General features: G+C 41.5%; 1 protein-coding gene across 3 annotated transcripts in view; it reads right to left on the bottom strand.

Annotated features, from left to right (window-relative positions):
• Positions 1 to 24,460, bottom strand: part of plcb1l (phospholipase C beta 1-like) — a 128,924-nt gene that overhangs the window by 80,465 nt on the left and 23,999 nt on the right. For all 3 annotated transcript variants that reach the window (XR_014888461.1, XM_085245819.1, XM_085245820.1), the window contains exon 3: positions 11,948 to 12,016. Coding sequence is in view for 2 of the 3 variants with exons in the window: in XM_085245819.1 (XP_085101945.1) it covers positions 11,948 to 12,016 (69 nt within the window). In the remaining variant the exon portion in view is untranslated. The remainder of the gene's footprint in view (positions 1 to 11,947; positions 12,017 to 24,460) is intronic.

Raw genomic sequence — 24,460 nt, 5'->3', positions numbered from 1 at the left:
ACTATTCCGCGCGTATATAAAACAGGTCCGCGGCTCCGAACCAAAAAGGCGTAAAACCGTAAAGGGACCTCCGTCTAATACGTCGGGTTCATGTCGGGCTCGTAGCCGAAAACTAGCTTTACTTTGTTGTCTGGATCAAATTTGCTAACGAGAGACAGAGAGAGGCGCTGAAAGGCTGCTCCAACGGAACTTATTGTTTCGGAGGAAAACACGACCACGGTGTACAGTCGAGTCTTAATAGCTTACTTACAACTGGGCTCGTCAGGCTGCAGTGGTTACTATTATATTTACATGCTTCCAGCTCCCGTTTCTGCTCGGTGACAGCTCGTACTTTTCCACTCACCTTTTTCTCCCGCTTTCACGCTCACAGACACATAACGGGTATTTCAACAAAGTAACTGTATTCTAAATACCACCTGTTTAAACGGTAACTGTAACGGAATAAAGTTACTCATATTTTGTATTTTAAATACGTAACGGCGGTACATGTACTCCGTTGCTCCCCAACACTGCAAATTTGCTAAAAGTATTGGATAAGTGGTTTTAAGATCCAGCCACTCCAATTAAAGCAGTAACAACACCAATATCACTACATCAAGCTATGCTGCATCCATCTTTTACCTGAACAATGTTATAAGAATCCTTTTTGAGTGTAGCAGCTTACTCAATTGTTTTCTGAGTGATCTGCATTCAGTCGATAAGGTTGAGAGTAATGACTCAATGGTTGTTATATCACTTAAGGAGTATCAAGCTTTACCTGAGCTGCAAGACATAAGACCTGTGTGTTAGATCATATTTTTCTTCCAACACACTATTATTAGTCTAGGTCGCCTCTGGTTTTACTGGATGCACTAACCATGGCTTGTTGCCAGACTCAGTGTTCTGTTAGTGCGGACCATTAAGCATAAAGCCGACACGATCTTGATGATTATAGGTCACCTGTTGCCTTAGCCACTATAATGTAAAAAGCTTTAGAAAGAGTTCTGTTAGATACGTTAAATGCGTTCATCAATAAAGGGGAGGCGATATTTCAGCAGGTAGAGCGTTCGCCTCATCGGAAGGTCGGGGGTTCAAATCCACCGAACGGCTACCCTGAGGTACCCCTGAGCAAGGTACTGTCCCTACATACTGCTCCCCGGGTGCTGGATTGGTGGCTGCCCACTGCTTCACTGAGTGAATGGGTTAAATGCAGAGAGTAATTTCCCTAAAAGGGATTAATAAAAAATCTAGTCATAACCAGTTTGGCTTTAAAGCTAAAAATGGCACAATTACTGTATGTATTATTCAAAGAAAAAAGGGCAAATTCATTTGTTCTTGTGTGATCATGTAAATCACAGGAAGTTATCTGTTAAGTTGAGCCAATGACAGGTGCTAAAATACAGAGTTGAGAGTTGTGAGAGTTCTGGCTTGCTCACTTGCAAAAGAAGAGATTGAAATAAAGATATGGAGACAGCGTTTAAGTTCTTTTTAATCTTCATGTTGATGATTTGTTGAAAATAACCTTTAAAACTGGCATGATTGGTAAATGTTTATCAGACCATATTATGTAGCAGATGACCTTGTGATCTTCAGTCATAGTAAACGCTGCTCTCCAGAAACTCCTTCACATTCTTCTTCTGTGGTGTGGAAATGATATCAGATACAATCCCTAGAAGAGATCCACCAACATTTGTAGAACAAAGGACAAAGTTCCCCTCCATTTAAATAGTCGGATAATAATCGTATTATCTGTAGTATGGTCTTACGGATCGAATGATGGACGATGAAGATATTTATAGGCAATGAGGAATGATGCAGAAGCAAACATCCTCCTATGCAAAGTTTTTGCAATTTTTTCTCTATACAGACCATACTTTACACCTCTGTATAGGGCAGCATACTTGTGGACAAACTACAGGAAAGCCAGTTTATGAAAACTATAAACACGCAGCTTATGACGACAACATGAAATGGTACGGTGCGAGCGACGCGTTTGTAGCTGCTGAAGTCACTACATGTAATGCCTTATTGACAAATCTTAGCATTTATTGACACGGTTGATACTTCTGAGAATGACATCAATGTGGTCTCAGTGGATAGACGGTTTGGGCCTACACATCATCGGTCACTGTTACAGTTGTCTCCTTGTGGGTGTCTGTTATTTGATTTTTACCTTATTTGCTGCGTTTCATGTAGATTTTGTTTGCTTTAATGAGCCATTAGTCTGGATTTTTTTAATTCATTAATTATTGCTTAGTATTAGTAAACATGTGAGGAACAGGATCAGGATGTGAGGCACATCTATCTATCTATACTGTAAGGGTGCACTGACCTTTTCCCTGCCTCTAGGTGCTAAGATGAAAGATTTTTCTTCAGCAACAAAACTGCTGACTTTCAGCTGGCAGCAACCCTCCTTCGCTAGACTGAGAGCCCCTGTCTCGACTGGTTCCTATTTGATCAGCTCCAGTTCCACTGGGACAACCTTTTGCTGGGTTAACAAAATGTCACATCTGAATTCACTGCAGGCATCAAGTGACTTGGAGACATGAGCCAAGCTCCAATGGAACAGTCTGACACCAAAGCAGCAGTGACTGAAGAAAAGGGTCACGGCACGCCAAGAGTCCAGCAATTAATTTATATCCGCATTGATATTTTTTTTTTTATACTTGCAGGATTTTCTGAGTTTTGGCCAGCTGCTGCCTCTTCAGCTGTGATAAAACTTGTCACTTTTTCTTTGAACACCTATCCCTGCAAACATTGTGTATATATACTAAAAAATCTGGCAGTTTTCTTCCAAGCGAATCATTAATTCATGTTATAACAGTTTAAATTCACTGCTTTTAAGTTTGAATCACTTGTAATTTTAAAACAATTACTGTTTTAAAAAACAATTACTGATTGTTTGCACTCCTTTAAAGCAAAGCACCGTGCTGGGAGAATGTACAAGTGTAAATTTAATTATGTGGACAACTGATAAACAATTACTACACTGTGAATTTCATTAATTATTAATGGTTGTTGCGCCTGTTTTGTGAAGCCTGGTGTGAAAGCTTATTCTCACGTGATTTGGCCGATGCATAAAGCAGATATCTCACATTACTTGCTCTGTTCACTACAAATAAAAAAAGATGAATACACACAAAGATGATTCTTTTTCCCTTCTTAAAATCTTTAGGCCATTCCTGCTGCGACTATGCTAAAGGTAGAAATTATACCTGCACAGGTGCACCATTGTGCTTCTTCTAGTCTTTTCACCAGGATAGTAATCTCTGGTCCCACTGGGGTAATTCTCCCTCCACAGTGACACAGGCTCCTCTGTTCTTCATTGAAGTCTCAATTTCACTCATTCATTCAGCTGGTAATTTTTTTTGCCCTCATTCATCCTAATCCAGAAGCACAGTCACATGATAGCATCTGAGGCCAAAGAGAGGGTAGGCATCACCTTCGATTTCTCTGCGAGCGGTAATGAGACGGTCTGCTTCACACCAGGGGAATTAATCAGTGTGCAGGAATTACCTATGTAATTGACTGTAGAATCAAACCCAAACCCATCAGGGTCCATCACGCTAACCTTTTCTTTGCTTCTTTTCTCCCCTCCTCACTGCCCCTGTTTTTAATCCCTGCTGCTGCTCGGCTGGAAGGTTGCTTCGATGCGTGACGCTGATCAATCACCTCGTCATTGGCGGATTGAAAAAAAATGGTCCTGCGGTTACTTTTATAAAAATCAATGAGTCAATGTTCCAGTCCACTTTGATCACCTTTAACTGCAAACTGCCATTTGCCCTGTAGTCAATCCCGCTGATGATAAAGATAGTCAGGAGCAATGGAGACACTGAATTAAAGAAAAAATGTTTGAGGCTGTCAGGCTGACAAAGCTGAGACGGAGAGTCAAAACTAGCAGGGGGGTGATGCATGCTTGGTTAGTGTGATGTTTATTTCAGCACCCAAAGAACATAAAGTGTTGTGAGTATGACTGCGCGTGTGTGTGTGTGCGGGCATGTGTGTGTGTGTGAAGCAGGTCTAAAATAGGAGTGTGTGGGAGTTCTCCCTCCAGACCTGTCAACTGACAGACAGTTTCATGCCTCTGTGAACTAAAATGTCTCTGAGCAGAGTCCGCTGGGAAGTATGGACGAGCCATACTTTATTCAGTTCGTTCACATTTACCACACAGGCTAAAAAAACACTCAATTATTAATTTTATTAATTTCTGTATTGCTCTACTATACCCTAACACATTTTACAACAGATATTCCAGAACTCTTGATATCAGTGTTTTAAGCTTTATAAATGGGGAAAAAAATGCAGTGCCAGTTAAAAATGTGCCTGCTCAGCGCGAACGACTTGCAGCACGAGTGAATGATTGGAGTCACTCGTGGAAAGAGGAATGGGGCATGTCAGCAAAATACACAGCTGATTCAGATTCCCAAGCTGCAATGATTTAACAGCACTGGACTGCAATCCTGATATAGGACATGAACTAGACTGATCTTCTATCCAGGATAGCTCAGTAGGTAGCGTGGTTGCCCCATGATCGGAAGGTCGGGGGTTCGATTCCCCTTAACAGCTACCCTGAGGTACCCCTGAGCAAGGTACCGTCCCTACACACTGCTCCCCGGGCGCCCAATGGCTGCCCACTGCTTCACTGAGTGAATGGGTTAAATGCAGAGAGCAATTTCCCCACGGGGCTCAATAAAGTACAATAATGTACACACTTTCTTCTTCTTCTTCTTTAAGGAGACTCTCTGCTGTTTTATGGAGAAAATAGCCAAACAAACACCACCAAGCTCAATGTTCTTAGCTAAAGCTAAAGAGGAGACAGAGTCTTCAATTCATAAGAATCGTGTAATAATGAATTGTGGCTGAGTCAATAATTTCATATATGTTGAATGAACTGTAAGTGTAACATCAAAAATCAAAAACTGTAAATTAGGCGACTTCATTAATCACAAGATCACTTGTTCTTAGGGTCTAAAGTTCAATTGTCCACTGAGCCTTTTTGTAAGCTTCATCTTCTAGAACACTGGAAGCACAAAGAGATATATAGTTTAATGCAATTCTACCGGTTTCTCACTTTGTTTATCAGATGTACGAAAAATAATGTGGAAAAAAAAAAACACATATAGAGAGTCATCATTAGCAGTCTCCTTTTACATTGTGCTTCAAATCTCTAAAAACATCAGCGCTTATTTGAGCAATTGTGATCCGTAAGGATGTAATTACTGATATACTTCAGAAACAATAATGGACTCAAATCTGCTATTTCAACACACCATGTGAACTAATCTAGGGCCTTTCAGCGGGTGAAAAATGTGCTACCAGCATCCATCTAAGTAAATCTTAAAGGTTAACACTCACCCTTGCACGTCAGCCTGTAAGCAAGGCTCAACTGTTATTTCTGTCTGACTGCAGGTGACTGTGTACTGCAGATGAGGCCTGGGTTTGAATTACAGTTTTATCTCCCTGGGGTGTGGGCGAATTGATGGTAAGGGTTTGCATAGCCTACGACAGAGGTTCATGAGCACATCATTACATCACCGAGACATACAGTAAATAACACCTCTACATAGCACAGGGATCATCTTTCCACACACAGACACACACACAAATCAATCACTGGCTCGGTGGTTAGCTGAAACATGGCTCTACTGGACTTTCTATAAATGCATCACAATGTACAATATGCCACCACCAGCAGAGGCATCTGGGTACACGTCAGAGCTATTATTAGGTTAGATATGATAAAACCTCCGTGTAAGCAATGTATCTTGAGTGTCTGTCACTCATTTTGTCATAATTATAGACTCCTATATTGTCATTATAATGCACTATGGCATACAATACCTGCGTTTTCCAGCGATTTACAGTGTGCCAATGTCCAGGGGTCAGAAAAAGACTTTGACCGCATATGAAGTAATCTGAATGTTTGTGATTGTTGCAGCTGGAGCTCATACCGTGACCCTGTCCTTCATCAGTATACAGCAGACAGCACAGCACTGATGATGGAAATAAACACTGCCTCTGCGGGACTTTTTGCTATGCTGGAGATTCAAAAAACATTCCTTTTGGGTACTGTTGCTCTCAAACAACCAGCTAATATTTGTTTGGTTTATCATTTATTACAAATTTAACTAGGCTTTTTGGTTTTCAGCAATTGGCTCCGAGTCTGGAGCTTTTTTGGGGGGGCGAGCTAAAAATGAAAATAAAGAAAGAGCAAGAACTTGTTGAGGCACAGCTTCACAGCTGTGAAAAATAACTGCCAGGGCCTTGGTTCTGCTACTGGTCTATAAGTTATAATCAGAACCCAGCTGCTTTGAATATGCGTTGAATAAGGTATGCTTCAGAAGACAAATCTAAACCTCGTAGCAACTTGCTGCGTGCTCGCAGGAGCTGTTTAGCACTTACTGCCGTGGGAGGCAGAGCTTTAGCCGACTTTGTTGGATCGGCGATAATGGCCTGCTGGCCTCTCCCAGATCCTGTTACACTGCTGGGGACACACAAGCTGCTCTCTATTTAGCAGCAGTCGTCTCTGCTGTAAGCCTAGACTGTAACAGAAGTGGTGGCCACTTCCTCTCACCTCAAAGTAAAAGTCAGGAGGAAGGAAGAAATGAACATTTTAGCCTTGATCCTACTGCAGTTTTATTTTCTATACATATAAGAAGAAGGAAAATAATACATCAAAAGTGCTGGAGTCGGTACACAGCACAAACGTTCTTTCACGAATTACTCTCATCAATCATTTGGTATTTTAACTGCGTCCTGTTGCTCTAAGATAATAGTTGTTCCCCAGCTTTGTTTTGAGTTAAGAGAGTTTTCCATGTGGCTGTCTGCAGATAACAGCATCAGTCCAGATGGTCCACCTTTGTAAACGATCTTCTCTGACAAGGCTCCAGACCATTTGTTCCCTCTCTGTTGATTGTTATTGCTCCATTGGCAAAAGCCTGCCCAAGCAGACATGCCTGTATGTGTGTGAAATTCACAAATACCACAATAAAAAAATAAATAAATTCTGACAACAACTCCTCTGTCTGTGCCGATGACCATGTGTCATAAATATGTGCTATATACACAGTCAGGCAATGTATCAGTATCAGTACGATGCATGCATCACAAATAGGTAAGGAAGCGATCCCTGTGTCTAGATTGAAACGCACTGCAAAGTAATAAGCAGCTCATGTCAGACTAAGGCTGGGTTAAGACAGGGATATTAAATTATCAAACCAGATCCAGTCTGCAAATTCTGGCCTCCTGCAGTGCGACAGTGGATGTCTTAATTTGTCATAAAAAATGGAAAGATCTGCAAATGTAGTCCGGAGAACACTAAATCATTAAGGTTTTCCATTTTCGGGATGTATATTGCAGGCTGAACTCTACAGGCAGGGCATTTCACAGACGGATATTTGTTTGGTTGTCAAAGGGAGGGAGAGAAAGCATGTAATTTTGCCTGTCAGACACCTACTGTAAGAAGCATGGTGAGATGCTGATTACATTTTCGTCTTCAATCCAGACAGAAGAACACTTCCAGAAACCAAGGGGGACAATGAAAGGCTCACAATGTGCCCCTTACAGCGTGCAAAGAGACAGAATGGAAAGCAGAAGTTATGCGAACATGGTTATGTTGAAGTTAGCTGTATGGTAAAATCTACACAAAAGCTTGGATGTGATTAGCTGGGTTGCTCTGTGCTCAGGAGAAGGAACACACTGTGCAGGAGCAAGCTAAACTGCTGATTTAATAAATAAATAAAAAAACAATATGAATAGATGGTCTGGAGCAGAAGCACCTGTAATAATGACCGAGGGCTTAACACGTGCAAAACAATATAAACAAATATGTGAAAGAGCCCGAGCTGACTTCTATCCAGAGTCCACCTTATGGTTTGTTTTTTCTGAAGTTTAGAGTTTCCTCTGACCTCTGCTGCCGCAAATGCATGAAATAAAGCAAATACTCCACAAGTAAATAAAGTTCTCTCCTTTCTTTTGTTGTGTCAGATTTTGTGCCTCATATGAAAACATTTGGGGTATGAAACGTGGGGAATATTTCCCATCACATAACTGTTCACATACAAAATTAGCAGGCTGTGGTATTTTATTATGATACTGGGGAAAACAGCACTTGGCATGACCGGAATTACTACGACCCTGTGCAATGAACTTTCAGTCCTGTTGCCTTTTAAATGATTACTTTGAAGATGGGGACCGTCATTTGCTAACCTTAAAGTGACTTTGGTGCGTGGAGATGGCCATAGAATGTCAATGAGACAGTTAGCCTGCTATCTGTCTGCTATCAGTTTAAAATTAAAAGGACTCAAGCTGGTTTGTGATAATATAGTAATTAACTGTGAAAAATTCCAACCCCCCAAAATCACAAATCTTTTGCGGTTTCCTGAACATCTGTTGCCTTCTACATACACAGAAATTCACATTAACTCCTTGCATTCAGAGTCAAGCCAGAAACTTCATTAGACTAAAGTTTTCCTAACTGAAACTGTCCTGATAGACACTGGTTTACTTCTGTTTTGGGCCTTTCTGTTTTCTTCCTCTCACAGGTCCAGGTTGGGTCGGGCAGACTGGGGAGGAGATATTATCGGTTCTTCCTTGGCCTTAAAAAGCAGCCCAGGCTTCCAATCTTCATCTGCTTAGCTGAGTGGTAATCAGGCCTCTTCATGAGCTTTTTTGTGTAGAGTAATCTTGTGTGCCAATGTTGTTTTTGCCTCCTCTTCCAGTACGTTTCCCAGTCGGCCCGAAAAGCCGCTGCCATCATAACCTACTCACCTGTTTCGTCAAGCTGGTTCATTCTTGGACAGCTTCCCTTGGAGCTGCCTCGGCTCCATCACCTGCCTGCCCTTCCTCCTGTTACCTGCCTGAAGCAAACCAGTATGCCCGTCCTGGACCCAATAGCCATCTGTTTACAACCGATCCTGAACATTTATTTTCCCACTTTTGGGAAGTGCAATTTCACCCACCAGTTTTCCGCTGGATCTAACTCTCATCTCCTCCCTCTTTCTCTCTCTCTCTCAATGGATCACCTCCTGAGGCTCTGATTGCGCCCTGAAACTCGCCCATCATTGTTGTTCCCTCTGGAGAGTTTCTCAGTGCAGTTTTCCTGTGCTTTTGGTTTTAGCTTTTGTGGAAATAAAATTGTGAGTAGTGCACAGTTCAGCCTCAGCCAAGCTTGCACCTTGACAAAACAGTACTGCATTAAATAATCCGAAAACTTTAGGTTTTAAGTCAAATATTCGGCCATTTTCACAGATTGAACACAACATCATAGCTGAATAATTCAGTGGCACAGTAAATGCTTTGGTTCACACACACATCCTTTATTCCCATTGCATAAGGCAAATATGCCTGCTATTTGTGTGCACTATGGTTGGTCATTAGTGCTGCGCATTGCTCACTTGACCCAAGGGTACGTAATTTATTTCTGGAGCCACCCATCAAAAAGAGGTTGCCTCTTGTCACACTGACAAGCACCCAATCTAATCAGCCTAAATGATGATGGGGTGGACACGTGCTAATTAGCATCAGCAGTCTGAGAATGGTATGACAAAGGACACTGTGCTTGTCTGGCTTTGTTATTCTACTAACTTCTTGTGCAGGATTTGTGTCAGTAGTTGTAAATGTGCACATTGTACAAACGATTGTGCACTTTTCTCAGTCCGAATTTATTTATTTATTTACTTTTTACAAAAAAAACCATGTATGAATCATCATGAGTAGCTGAAGCCCATGGGCAGGGTGGCATAAATTCATCAGAGGTCAGACAAGCTGCCCACACAGACACCCGCACACACACACACACTGCGACGAGCCAATGAACACAGCAACGTGCTCCAAATCTTAATGACAATCAGACAGAAATTCCAGCGCCGCTCAAAAACAATACGAGGTAACTCGAGCTGGAGTAGAAACAAGGGCTCAAAAGAGGCGTGCAAAGAAACAGCCTTTCCATCTGTAGCCCATTTCAAGCCAGTCTGTTGACAATGATTGCATTTGAGACCGACAATGTTCATCTGAGACGCAGAACTCTCCAGCAGCACAATGAAAGCACTTCTGAAGCTTTTTACTGACGTGTCATCATCAGCATCTCATCTCGCCCTGGCGAGTGTGTTTGTTTGCTGCAGTTTGGATTAATGAATGAATGCTTCTAAGGGAGCTCTTGAGTGAGACCAGAATAAGCAGCGCAAGCTTAAGCACAGAGCATAAAAATATCAAAACAACACAGTGAGCGTTGTGGGAGTTTTATAAGCGGCATGACCTGCAAGGTTAAAATTGAAAAGTTGACGGTAATATGAAATTCCTTTCACTTGTACTTCTTCCTTATTTTGCCTCCTCGTGCACAACCTTAGACAGAGAGCACTGCCACATCACTATCAGTGGTCATAATGATTTTCTCCGTGTATCTACAGCACTCAGTTACCTCACAGCATAAATGAGGGAGCTTCGTGTATCGCATTTAGCTTCGTGGTAAATGTCTCCAGATGTCTGCATATATTTACATTACAAAAATGCAGTTTATGAGCGTTTCTTTCGAGATGAAGTTAGCGGTTCAGTGAGCCTCACGAAACCTTCATCGTTTTGACAGACGGTGAAAGAAGTGTGAGAGAGAGATGTGAAGGAGTTGAAGGAGAAATGCTCAAGAAGCAAGCCCTGACAAGTGCTGTCCACTTAAAGCAACTGCTGTCTGGTGTTATCTGTGTTTCCCACTGACATCTTCCGCTGACCTCACATCACGTCTCTGCCCCTCTTCTGTTCATCTTTCTTTCTTTTTTACACATTCTGCAGACTTTGCATTTTTTTAAAAACCCTCCTGCCTTCCTCTTATGACTATCCCATCTCCCTCTTTCTCTCCTTCCATCCTCTCCCCATCTCATCAACTCCTCAGACACTGTGTCTCACTGGTGCTCCCATTACATTGCCCAGGGTGCATCACCACTCCATCTCCCAGTAATGGATTTCCAATGCTTCGACCGTCTTACCTGTCATGTGGTCATGTCTCCTTGCTGGGTAGCATCACTCTGTAAGCTTTTTAGAAATGCATGAATACTCTCCGTGTTATTGTACTCGTTCTATCATCACTCACTCCCCACACAGAGCAGCAAAGCATGACCCCACATCTCGCTTCTCCCGCTGCACAGAATCAAGCTGATGAAGCGTCTCATCACAAGACTGACTGGATTCAAAAGCTATTTGAATCTGAGCTATAACGCAGGGATGTATTGTAAAGCAGCAGAGAAGGCGCATCATTGTTTTAATCATCACTTGTTAGGTGGGAAATGAAGTGCAAGAACTTAATATGGCTTTTTTTAACTGCACAACCATGTGCCAAATTCTGTGATAGTTGTGTGCCAGACTTTTAAAAAATGAATTTACAAATTCTTTGCTTATATTCAACGGCTTTCTCATTAGTTGCGAAATAGTCCATTTGGATACCAAATTAGGAAACCATCTATGCAATGTTACTGAATTCAAATCACGTTCGTCAGTCTTGTCAGTGTCATCTGATCTTCACTTCCTTACCTTCATCTTCAAATCACTGTCAAAAACTAAATGTGTTCAGACTGTGAACGCATTCGATCAGTTACACACAGACACATATATATACACACATAAATTAACAGTCACCTGAATGTGAGATTGGAAGTTTAAACAAGATAATTACAGTAATTACACCTCTGGCACTAAAGTACTGCCATATCTGCACATGCACGATTGCTCTATTGTTAAATATCAATCATTAGAAGAACCAGAACAAAGTTCAGCCCAATCCATAATAGAGTTTCTGTTAGATGGATGGAGACAGAGTGTGAATCATAGTCAGGTTCCCGCCCACACATGGCTTTCATTTCAGTGCAAAAATAAACTCTTCCAAAGCATATCATCAGCCAAGAAAGCACATTGGTCATTGTATTGCTGGAGTTTCCTTCACAGACAGTATAAGACACTGTGAATGTGCGAATTAGAGGCTTACCTTTGGCGTTTTCGCGCACTTTCCGTTTCTGGCATCTTTTATGTATGCTATATCCAGAAGGTCTGTATCCTGTAACCAAGAAGAAGCACAGCTAAATCATCATAAATGTCAACCAATTTCAAATTTAAAGGCTTTAAAGGCTGTTTAGGACACATTTTATGCCCGTGGAAGCTACTTTGATTCAAGGTGATGGCACACATTTCAGAGACGCTTTCCATTTTACAACCTGCCAGCTCTAAACAGTCACATGTGCTTAAGGACACACATTAACCTCAATATGGGATGTCACCTGGGAGTCATTCAGTGTAGACAGATGCTGCCCTGATGACACTCTGCTCCACAAAAGTGTCTAATTAAAACAAAAGTGAAATGTTCCCATATTGACTGATGACCTGACTAAATGAGTACTAGCTCTTTACAAACATACATAAACACTCCAAATTGCTTTTGGAGTGTTTCCTCATAAAATCTGACACAGGATTATCCAGAAATCCAAAAAGAGTTTTTATTTATTCATTTTTTACAACAGAAAATGTCATCATATGCATCATATTACTAAAAGATCTGCTGTCAAAGGGGGGAAAAAGGAGATAAGATGAAAAACTTCACACGTACACAACGTTCTGCTGCTGCATGGTGTTATGCCAGGGTCGGCAACCTGCGGCTCCGGAGCCGCATGTGGCTCTTTAGTCCTTATAGTGCGGCTCCGCGTGGTTTGGGAAAATAAATTAGAAGTATTTAGCTGAAGTGTATTTTATTTATGTTAGTTCTTTTTTAACTTGTAGTTCTAAATTGGAAGATTATTGTGATATTGAAATATAAAAATAAAATTATATTCTATTATTTTTTCATCGCTCAAAATAAGCGTCACACTCGCGGAAGCCGGTGTACCCACCGAAACGCCGTGCATTTATCGAGACTTTCAACCCCAGATAGGCCAATTATGGATCTTTGGATCCACATTATGTCAGCAGCTGTTCTCCACCGTGAACTATGTTAAAGACAAACACCGCTCACGCCTCACAGATGAAAGCTTACAGTCCTGCGTAAAGATAAAAGTGACTTCGTACAGCCCCGACTTGCAGACACTGTGCGCAGAGGTTCAGGAGCAGAAGTCCCATTGTAAACATATCACGGCAGACCCGACGATGTTTGCATGAACATGCTTTTCAGCATCTCTATGTTGACCACTTTTCACACACGGTTTCTGTATGCATACAGCCGGCTGTAGCTTTTCAGCTCACAGCCCGACACACACCAACAACAACACAACAGCCGAGACGTAAGGCAGCGAGGCGTGATTGCGGGTGCCGCTCAGGTGCGTCCGCCTCCCCTGCAGCGGCGCTGCAGACCACGCCCCGCAGCACGCATTAACCAGGTAAAATACATATTTAGGCAGAATTTTGCAAATATCTATTTTTCATCTTTTAGCAGCATAGTGCTTTTTTTCCAATTACTTTTTAAAAGTCAGGTCAAGGCTCCAACAGCCCAAAGGCGATATAAGGGTGGCAGCTCACAACGGTTTTTGTTTGCTACATGGATCATTTTAGTTCAGCTGGGTGTCTTTCCTTTTGTTATATTTCTTTAAGAGTTCAAAATGTGTTAATTACACATGGATTGTAGTACTTCATGGATTTCATAAGCAGCACAGCTTAGTTGTTCACACAAAGCACAAAGGTAAAAAAACAATATATACAGTGTTATCTTCATTTTAGATGTCAAACAGTATTTGCGGCTCCCAGTGTTTTCTTTTGCGTGGAACCAAATGGCTCTTTGGGTCTTAAAGGTTGCTGACCCCTGTGTTATGCAACAGCTAAGCATGTCTAAGCTGCATGAATGGCATTCAGCAGGCAAAGAAACACAATAGTAGTACCCTGACGAATCAGCCCTGAATATCACCACAGCTGTTATTCTATCACTGTCAGTGTTAATCCAAACAAAACCTGAACCTGATTCATTATTAATCCAGCAGCGTCTCAACCCATGTCAGAGCTCCTTGTTTCATCATATTTCAACATTTCACATCAAACTGCTTTAATCCAGAGGCAAAGCAGGACTGGATTTAAGGCAGGGGTGCAGAAAATGTAAATTTCTTTTAAATTTTTTTACTAAAACTGAAACCGGGTGATTCTGAAAAAATCCTGTTGATGAGCTCTCCGTCCAGCTAGCAAGCCAACCATAGCAAAGGCATCTGATTGCAGTATGGACACACACCCACATACAGCATGCATCTATCAACCTGTGTGCATCCATGCAACCATCGCTCCTTCAACAAGCTCTGTTTCATGCTTATTTGCAAAGCTTTAGCCCCTTAATCAGCCTGTAATGCATTTAGCAATGAGCAGACACAAGATGCAATAGCACAGAAGGCCCTTGGTGCCTTCCCTTAGTCACCACATCCCTTATCCCTGCATTTCGTTCCCTTGTACCTGTGACATGTGCAATGACAATAAAGTTGAATTCTATTCTATCAGTCTGGATTATCACACCCTCAATCTCTCTGAGAGAGAGCCAGGACATGAGGTGGAAAATTAACCAGAGTGAACTGTGTGTCCACTCAGCATTATCTGGGGAGACAAAAGGCAATGGGGGCTTGACTCGATCTCCAGCCACAACACTGATATCTGACAATCTCAGATACTCAAAGCTTGGTGGAAAATTGCACCTGGCCAGTGCTCCTTGCAAAACACATACCCACCTTAAGTCCCACCATGAGTATTTTGCATTTAAATATACTTGTTGCTATATGGAGATCGCGGATTATTTTGTTTAAAGGCATATTTCACTCAGGCAAAGCTGAGTAAGATAGCAATTAGATTAGCACTGCAAATTGTTAGAAGGCTAAATATTTAAATTTAAAAATATTGCCACAGCAGAAATTAAAGTACTCTGTTTTACTGCAGTCCACCAGGACAAGTTATTCCTTTTCTGCAGTTCACATAGCATCAATTAGGCGGTCTTTGCTTGCACAGAGAGAGCCTCTGAGTCAAAGGTTAACGCCTACATTGGGTCTGGAAATGCCTGCCTTTGAAGTCTCTTTAGAGCGCTGGCGCTCCACATGGGGGCCTGGTGGAACAGTGGGCTTCAGGAAGTAGCTTGCTGATTCTCGCGGGGTACTTTTTGGTGCCCCTCTGGCTCCGCACAGTTAGCAGAGATCTAAGGTGGATAAGCGGCAAAGTGTTAACCTACAGTACAGAGACGACTCATTAAAAATAAACTGCCTGTACGGGCGACGAGCTGCTCGTGAAGACGAAACGTGTGTACATCTAAAAGCTTCAGTGGGCAGAGGCTCAGTCATTGCTCAGATGTAAATAAAATCTGATGCCAGTGACAGTTTATTAATAATGAGCTGGATTTATAACTGCAGATGCGGCACAGTTAGTTAATTAAAGCACTTTATTTCAGTTGAGCAGTCCAGCTATTAGTTCTCCTGTTTAATGTCTCTCATTTATTTTCTATGACATATGTTCTTTATCTGTTCTTTTCTGTCATGTCTTAATTTATCACTCTCTGTCTCTCACTCTGTCTTTCCCTCTATTCTTTGCCTCGCTCCCCAACCTCACCGCTTTTTTGCGAGTATCACAGCAGCGAGCACGGATCCAAAGCCTATTAAAATCCACGGCACGTCCAGGAACCAAGCAGGGCCAGCGGGAAAGAAACTACAGAAATTAATGAACATGCTTAACCTGCACTGGCCCCGAGCCCTGTTTTCTGTGCCTGTTTGTCTGTCTCTGCTGTGGAGCTACTGTTTACAACACGCTGCCTTCCTTTTAAAATTAAGAAGTGAGCGCTAATGGTGTTTTTTGTTGTTTTGTTTTTTCAAATATGAAACTTTGTAGGAAATTCAAAATTCAGCTGGTGCTCATTTTGTTGTCAAATGCTGCCGGCGCTTTGTATATGTAATATATACGCCATGTTTTCATGGGAAGACTTTTCACATGCGTGTGGAATGTGATACAATTGACTCAAGGCAAGACCGGGAAGAAAAGTCTGCTACAAAGTGCTTTGAATAAAACAGTCTTTTTTTTTGAATATCTACAAAGGGGCTGGCAGCGTCAGAACATGGTGGGTGGTTGTATAACAAAGTAACAAAGACTTCTGTTGCCCTTTGAAGCAACGCGTTTCCCCAGCTCGACTGGTACAAGCAAATGGAGGGATGTGCTGATGAGAAGAAAAAAAAGGAAGAAAGGTTAAGGAAACATGGGATAGAAGGCAGACACTGAGACAAGGATAAGTGGAAGTGGGGAGACTGACAGCCACAGCTCATTTACCAACAGCATGCTTGATAGCCTCCAGGGTTCAAAATGGATGCGCACTCCACAGGGCTCAGGGCCTCTGCTGAGCAACGGAGACAAGGAGCAAAAGGAGTGAGGGCAGGAGGGAGTGACAGATGAATACACTCAGATCAAATTAAGGAGCTGGACTGTTCTGTACCAGGACTAGTCAGTGTGGGAAAAGCATACAAGACAGTCACACTTGCTGCTGTTCTGAATCCCATATTTTATCTGCTTTATAATAACAGCAATACATGTAAAACTGTTCACTTCTATCTATTTAAAAATTAAGCAAATCAAAAAGAGCTAAAAGAGACCATCAGTCTACTAACAAGCACTTGATGGTTAATTTCATCTTGTTGTGTTTTGTCTATTTTGCTGCATGTGCATGTCTTGAAACAAGCTGCCACCCAGTCAGATTCGGTTTGTTTCGTGAACTGCTGATTTGCTCAGTCTAAGTGAAATAAGGTCACACAGGCTGTATAACAAGTCAGGGCAGTCCCTAACCCATTGATGCCATCTCTTGGACTGAAATAAGCTCTTGCAAACGCAATACCAAGGCTGCGTCTGGACATGTCAATAAAATACACATGCACATACAAGAATGTGCAAGAAAAACATAATGAATTTTAACACTGTGCAGAGCTATAGAGCCCTTGCATAACCAATTACACTGTTGCAATCGCTATACAGTGTTGTCTGAGTGTTTGATGGCCCACTGACTCGAGGTCAAAGGATTCTCGGCACAGATGTGAAAAACAGAGCTATTACCCAAAAGGAACAAAACACACTAAAGCTCTGCAGGTGCTGAGCCTGTCCCTGTAAGTGGCCCTCCAGTGACTCTCGGCTGGCAGGAAACACATACTGTTACGAGGGAAAATGGTTTGTGGAGAGCTCAGCTTGAACTTGGTTGAGAGTGGCATCCACTTTGCCGCTCTACTCTTGGGTTCCTATAGTGCAGTTCTAACAACCCAACAGTGATAAAGTCACAAACCTCCTCACCTGAAGTGGCTGACTAGAGAGACGGAGAGAGAAAGAGAAAGCTACAAGCAAGCAGACCGAAGAGCTGAGGGCTTGAAAGTCCTTTTTTTGGTAGGTTTTGCATGAAAATTTGCATTCAGGCATAACGGAAAACGGAACTAGCTTTCAGCGCTCTAAGAAGGCTTAGTATTTACAACTCACGGGATAATTGAAATCATTCCATGGATTAAATGATTTGTTAGGCAGTATAAAGAAAAGAGGGACAGCAAATGCAGGAGAGACATCAGGTATGGCATGAGGCAAAGGCCTTGAGCAGAACTGCACTCTGCATGAGGGCATATTTAAACTGAGCAACTAATTCACTCTGGTTTTCATCTGTCTAACATGTCCCCTCCCTCGAGAAGCCTGGCCCTCACTCTATTCATCTGCAATTAAAAGATAAATACCCAAATAAATAAATAAATCCTGGAAATATAAATCGATGGTCTGCCAACTACTTTCTATTTAGAATTTTTAAGTTAAATAAACCTAAACCCACCACTGATGTTCATTCTTCCTCAAGCTCTCAGTGCCCACAAAGGTAAAAATCTGTATAAATGTGAAAAAAACTTAAGTCTGCACTGTAGATCTGAACAAACTGGTTTTAAATATGCATGAGTTCAGGAAGGTCATAAATCCAGTTTTTATGTGGAATTAAATGGACTCGTCCAGTGCCTGCACATAGAACTGTTTCTCTAACCTCTAGCACGGCACAAATCTGCATTTTCCAAAGGGCACAGTCCTCTATCTCAGAGAACAGACGTATGTGGGGTGCTGGTCCTGAGATTTCATGCAGGCATTTCTACTAGCAGAAATGGCAACCTGTCAGAAGAACGGCTAGGGAAAAAAATGAGACTGACACACTCCCATGAAGTCTAAAGCATTTTATTGGAGTGGCATTTAATGTTCTTTTATTATAAAAGTCACTTTTTGTTGTATTTTTTTTTTTATCTTTCCACTGTTCTTGCAACAAATTAAATCATGCCTGTTCAAACACCTGCTTTCTAGATTTGATATCAAATGATAAGTTGAAAAAGAATATGAGAACCCATCACTCTGGGGACAACAGATCGTATTTTGGGGCTTCTAGTGTGTGTAAATGACAGCTATCTGTAAAAAGCTTCTATCCACCCATCCACTGATCATTGTTTAAAGAGCGCATGTTAATATAAGCAAATATTAATGAGAAAATAGCAGAGGGCACTTTTTTTGTTTTTGGTCTGAATGGATTGTTTACTTACATCCATCCAAAGAGCGCTTAAATGTGATTGGTCAACGGTACTCAAATTACAAGCAAAAGACATATTACTGTTCCGACACATACAGAATCTAAGGCCTGTTCATTCAGCCTGTGCATGTTTTTATGTCTTGAAATGATTGCTTTCCCTTTACAAGACAAAAGACACTTCAGAGGTGACATGAAATGAGAACAAAGAGATGAGGACAGGACATGCAAAAATGGGGGGACTGTGATTCCAGCATCATCAATTCTTACCCAGTGGGAAACACACACACACACACACACACACACACACACACACACACACACACACACACACACACACACACACACACACACACAGTCTACAGTCCTTTTGTATTCCTTTTTTCTAAAAGGAAATTGATGGCTGAACAGGCATAGAGAATTTGTTCACACTCACCAGCATCTAGCCACCCACTGTAGGTTCTGATTAAGCCATTCTTGCTTATGTATTTAATCATTTTCCTTTGTCTGATTTCTGTATTGAAGTAATGCTCTGGAGCTAGAACGCGTTCGGTTTTATTAATTTCCTACTTTTTTCGACTTCTATTTCTCATCTTGTCACATTGTATTTGAAATTTTGTCAAAAAAAGCACTTAAAAAAATCTTACATACAAACCAAACAGGACAGCAACTCGGAAAAGACATATCCAGAAGTGAATGTAGTGAGCATAATGTGCGTCTATACACACACAGCCACACACACATATCTAAAAATACATAAATAAAAGAGGGGGGGGGGAGAGATGTAACCAAGCATATCTAATGAGAAGTTTAACAAATGTTGGTAGAGCAGGTTATTATTTTGACTTCTTAAGTTCTGAAACACTCCCAGACCCCATCGGAGAGAGCCAGTCCAAAACATGGCAATCACCAAAAACAGTAGCCCCCAGACCCTGAGGAGAGAGCCTGTTTATCAGACCATTGGTTAATTCATTTTTATTTTTATTTGCATGTTTATTTATTCATTTATTAAGCATATTTATAATACTGACCTGCCAAAAGTGCCTATCCTACCTATCCGCCTCTAACAGACTTATTAGCTTGGTCTGGGTTCTAATCAAGGTCTGCCAATTTAATAGGGCAGAGAGACAAGGATTAAAAGAAAAAAGCCAAAACAACAACAACAACAAAAAACAACTTAATATTGCTCTCAGAACACCCCTGACCTCAGTCAAGCACTTTTGGACCCAGATCACTGAACAGTTTTCTTACTTGCTGGGCTGTCACATCCCAGCATCTCCATAACTGTGCATCCTAGATCAGCAGTCCCCAACCCCCGGGCCACAGACCGGTACCGGTCCATGAGTCGTTTGGTACCGGGCCGTGAGAGTTGAGGCTCAGGTGTCAAATTTATGGTTTTCGGGGTTTTATTGGTTTTTAGCGTTATTTTTTAATCATTTTTATTGTTAATCCGGTTACCCTAAACCGATCCGTCACGCAAAAAAGGTTGGGGACCGCTGTCCTAGATGACTTGTCATCTTTTCATCTACATGTTCCCAATGCCAGCGTTCTCCTTACAGCCCTAACTATGGTCAAAAGGTCATATTTTTAAACTGGAAATAAAAAATAGGATAAAAATTGTCCAATGCAATGTTTATCCAATCATTATGATTATTATGGGGAATAGAATATCCTTGTACATGTACAGCGACAATGTGTATGTAAGTGTATATATGTTGCCTTATATATGAGGATATATGTATTTATATAGGTATGTGTGTATATCACTAAAAAAGCACTTTTTTGATTCCTAAAGCTCTTTTAAAAAAATGTAGGTAGACTTTGGAAAAAAGCAGGCCACATATTGTGGACAATGTGGAAACAAGCTGAAAAGATTGAATGTGGGATGCTCAAGTTGAAATTCAATTATACAATTATGGTCAAGTGAAAAATAGAATTTTAAATGTCATTTCTAGCAGGGTGATAAAGTACAAGTAGAACCTGTTCATAGTTTTTGGTCAGATAGATGGAAAGAGGAGACAGGGATTAGAGGTCAGATGGAACGATGGGGAAAAAAAATAAATGCTTGGGAGAAAAGAGCGAGGGAGGAGCGGCTATGTGGGCAACAACAGAGATGTATGGCTGCGGCTGATAGTGGCTATCAGCAGCCGACACGCTCCACAAAACAACCATTGCAGAGATAAAGGCAGCAGGAGGTTGTGCTATAGATCAGCGCACATATTCAACCTCACACGTGTCAAATGATGCGCACAAACGTAACACTCTAGCCATTAACACTTAAGCTTGTACATACTGTATGCATGCACCAGCTCTAGTTTATCTCTGTCATCAATCTGCAGCATCTGCAGCGTTCAGTCATTGCGAACACTCGGGGTATTAATGTGAACAGCTCTTCGGCTCATACTGGTCACCAATTTCCTGGGAGCGTGCTCAGCCAACCAAATTCTGGGCACACATACGCAGACGGATGGAGTGCAGCGAGGGGTACTGGAGGGAGTTAAGTCCTCTCAGACAGATGCAGAACAGACTAGCATAACAAAGAAAGCAAAGCCGCTTCTCTCATCTGTCCATCACACCCTGTTGTTCTCTTATCTTAGTTATCATTCCAGCCGGATTTTTGCTGCAGCCCCCACCACCCCCCGATTCCCTTTCTTAGTCTGTCTTCTCTTGTCCAGCTCTGCGGCTGTCTTGGACAAGTGCCTTTCCCTTTCACTCACCTCACCTGGAAATCTGCCTCACTGGCTCTTCCCTCCTCCCCCCCTTGCCTCCCTTTTGTGTGCTTGGATCTTAACAGCAGTTGTCATGTCTATGGATGACTGTTCACATCTTGTCATGTCTGAAACCCCACTGACACACACATGCTAACACACCACCCACCTCTCTCATCCTCCTTATTTTTCTATCCTTACCCCTCCGTGCCATTTAATTCTTCTCTTTTATGTGTCTGGCATCCTCCAGGCAAACTCTGGATGGCTCTTATCTGTTGCAGTTGAACATCTGAGATCCACCCCAGAGCAGAGAGCGCCGGGATGCATAAATGCACACACACACATACAGTGCACGCACACAGAGACACAGACAAATACATCAAATCCCCAGAAAGGATCAATTAAGGTAATTAAAGTGCAGATAAGGCACAAACAGAGACACTGAAGTATACATGCACATGCAGACTAAGTCAGACACACACTACATTACACTTGTACAACTACAAAATGCTTGTCAATGTCTCAGCTTTCTTTCTGTTCAGTTCAATATAAAGTCTCCTCTGGACATCTGTGCATTAAAACCTCACATCCTTCTTCTGTCTGAATATTCAGTCCACTACGTGTCTGCAGGTTATAACGCTAACACAAATGAAATTCTGGCATTCTGAAAATGAGTAAAAGGTACATTCAACCTCGAGTCTATGGACTGAGACTGTGTCTGTGTGTGCTTGTGCAGGGTTTCTTCAGTGAAGTTCTTTGATAATCAACGCTGCTGGCACACAGAACACAGTTCTGGCCTTCATCTTTCACATCAACTCATTTGGACACCTCTTAAGTGCAAACCATAACCCCTTTGAAGTCAGGACAAAGCAGGCGGGTAAGAGAAATGCATTTCTCACTTTCTTTCTGCAGGCGAACCTTTCTGTCTTTGCCTCTGCTTCTTCAAGATCCTTTCTTGAGCAATCTGCAGTTATCTTTTCTTTCCTGCCACACCTGCTTTTTGGTCAAACTTGAGCACAAAAACTACAAGTAAATGCTAACTACTAAAAGAGCCACTGGGTTTTCATGGAGAACTATAAAGTTTTCTTAATATGATTTACTCTTAGACCCATGAACCTGATTTTAGTTTAGTTAGTTTTGCATGTTAGCATGCTAACATGGTTGAGACTGATGGGAATGCTGGAGTTCTGCCTCTATTTTTCACAAACCAAAATCCTGGGCAAACTGAAATATTAGCTAGATTGTGGAATTGCTCAGCTTAATAAGATTGATCGTCTGGGGGCCACAAAGGTCTTTACCAATCCATCACACAGCTATCAATAACTGTCAAGTAGAAAATTGTGCAATCTCAGCATGGTGATGGTATAGGAGTTGAAGCATTACCAAAGTCAAGAGGCTTCCTGTTTAAGGCCATTATTAAGTGTACAGTAGCCTATTTAACTTCAGTCCATCCATACAGACCTCGGCAGTGTACAGCCCCTGGGGCACATCTGGATCCTACGTTGTCCCAGTGGGAGGTCAATGGGAAATGTATAATAATGTCAATAATGTGAAATAACAATATAACAATAACAATATAACTTTGTTGCTTTTATTTTTAAATCCACTGCTATTTTTTTTTATTTATGTGCATAAAAACTGTAAATATTGTTTGGAATTGAATTTTTAACAGAACACGGACTTCAAAGTATTTATTTAGTGAAGTCAATGTAATGTAGTCTGCGGGATAACGAAAGAGGAGCTGACAGCAATGAGCTCAGTCAAATGACACAGAGTGGAGTCACAGCAAGCTTGGATAAGCTGGGGCTAAAATGGAAACAAAACAGGACTATTGATTGAATACGGAAAAATATTGGTGTTTCTACTACTCCCATTTCACATTTTCATTGTCTAATTGTAACATCCACTCTTGCCAAAAGCAGCTTATAAAGAAATACAATACTGAGAAAAATTAAGTTTAGCTTACTGGTGTGGTCTTGAAAAACAGCCCCAGTTTCTTAATTGCTCATCTCTGATCCAACATGACATTTCAGTCTGGACCAAACGGACTGTCCAACAGACAGAGAGGCGTTGCCTTCCTTTGAGTCTCTCGCCTGTGAAAATCTAAACTGTTCTTTTTGGTGGGAAAACTATTAATTACCAACAGAAACATGTACCAAATTCTTGATATATATTTTCAAATATTAAAATATATTATATTGTTGTTCATGCAAGGTGGTCTGTGATTGGCTGCTACAGCCACAAGGCTTAGTGGAAGGTAAACTGGCGTACAGTAGGAACCTGTGTCCCAAATCCTAACCTGCTCCTGGTTAGGATTTGGGACACAGACTCCCTCTCTACTTTAAGATTAGGCTTAAAACTTGATAAAACCTTTATTTAGGGCTGGATCATGTGACTCTGAAATATTCCCATGTTATGCTGCAAGAAGCTCAGGCCACTAAGGAATTTCTGAGAGTTCACTTAACATTACTTCTCCACTTTTCATTCTCCATAAGCCACTACCGCATGTCCTCAACTGTTGTCTTTTCTTTCCTGTAGTGTGTTTTTTCCCTCATTCTTTCTGTGCTCTCTTTGTTTTCTCTTATCTTCTCCTCCATTCCTAACCAGTCTACCAACAGTACATGGCTGCCCCCTCCTGAGCCTGGTTCTGCTGGAGAGTTCTTCCTGTTAAAAGGCAGTTCTTCCTTCCCACTGTCACCAAGTGCTTGCTCATAGGGGACCATCTGATTGTTGGGGTTTTCTGTCTAATACTGAACTTTACATTAAAATATAAACCAACTTGACGTGACTGTTGCTGTGAATTGTTGCTACATCAATAAAAATGAATTAAAATGAACTGCACTGAACAAAACAAGTCGCACCTGTGTCATGATACAGGCTTTCCTGTGCCTTTACGTGATAACTTTCACGACAACCTTTCTTTAACTTCTAAACTTTCTTTCATCTCTCAGAATGAATGATTCCTGTTTAACTCAAATATCAATAGTGACATCGTCTTCAGTTTAACTGTGTCTTAATAACAAAGACAGTATTTCTAATGTACAAAACATTTTAATCAGCCAACAAATTAGTCTACCCTGTCAGCCCTGCCTGTGCATCAGGCCCTATTGTCAGCCCACTGCTAAGTGCCGTTTTATCCCCTTTCCTGTCAGAGGAACCACAGGCAATTATGTGTGTTTGTCAACAGGTCCTTATACTGTTGGATACAAATAACAGAGCAAAGCCACAGACGCAAACAGATAATCATCAGTGGAACACAATGAGGCTGGAAAGAGGAGAAAATCTG

This window comes from Mchenga conophoros, linkage group LG15, assembly GCF_057382185.1.
Source record: "Mchenga conophoros isolate Kocher_MC1m ecotype Shallow Benthic linkage group LG15, M_conophoros_male_GT1.1, whole genome shotgun sequence".
Lineage (NCBI taxonomy): Eukaryota > Metazoa > Chordata > Actinopteri > Cichliformes > Cichlidae > Mchenga > Mchenga conophoros.
The sequence above is the reverse complement of the archived record's forward strand: the minus strand, read 5'-3'. Positions and strand labels throughout refer to the sequence as shown.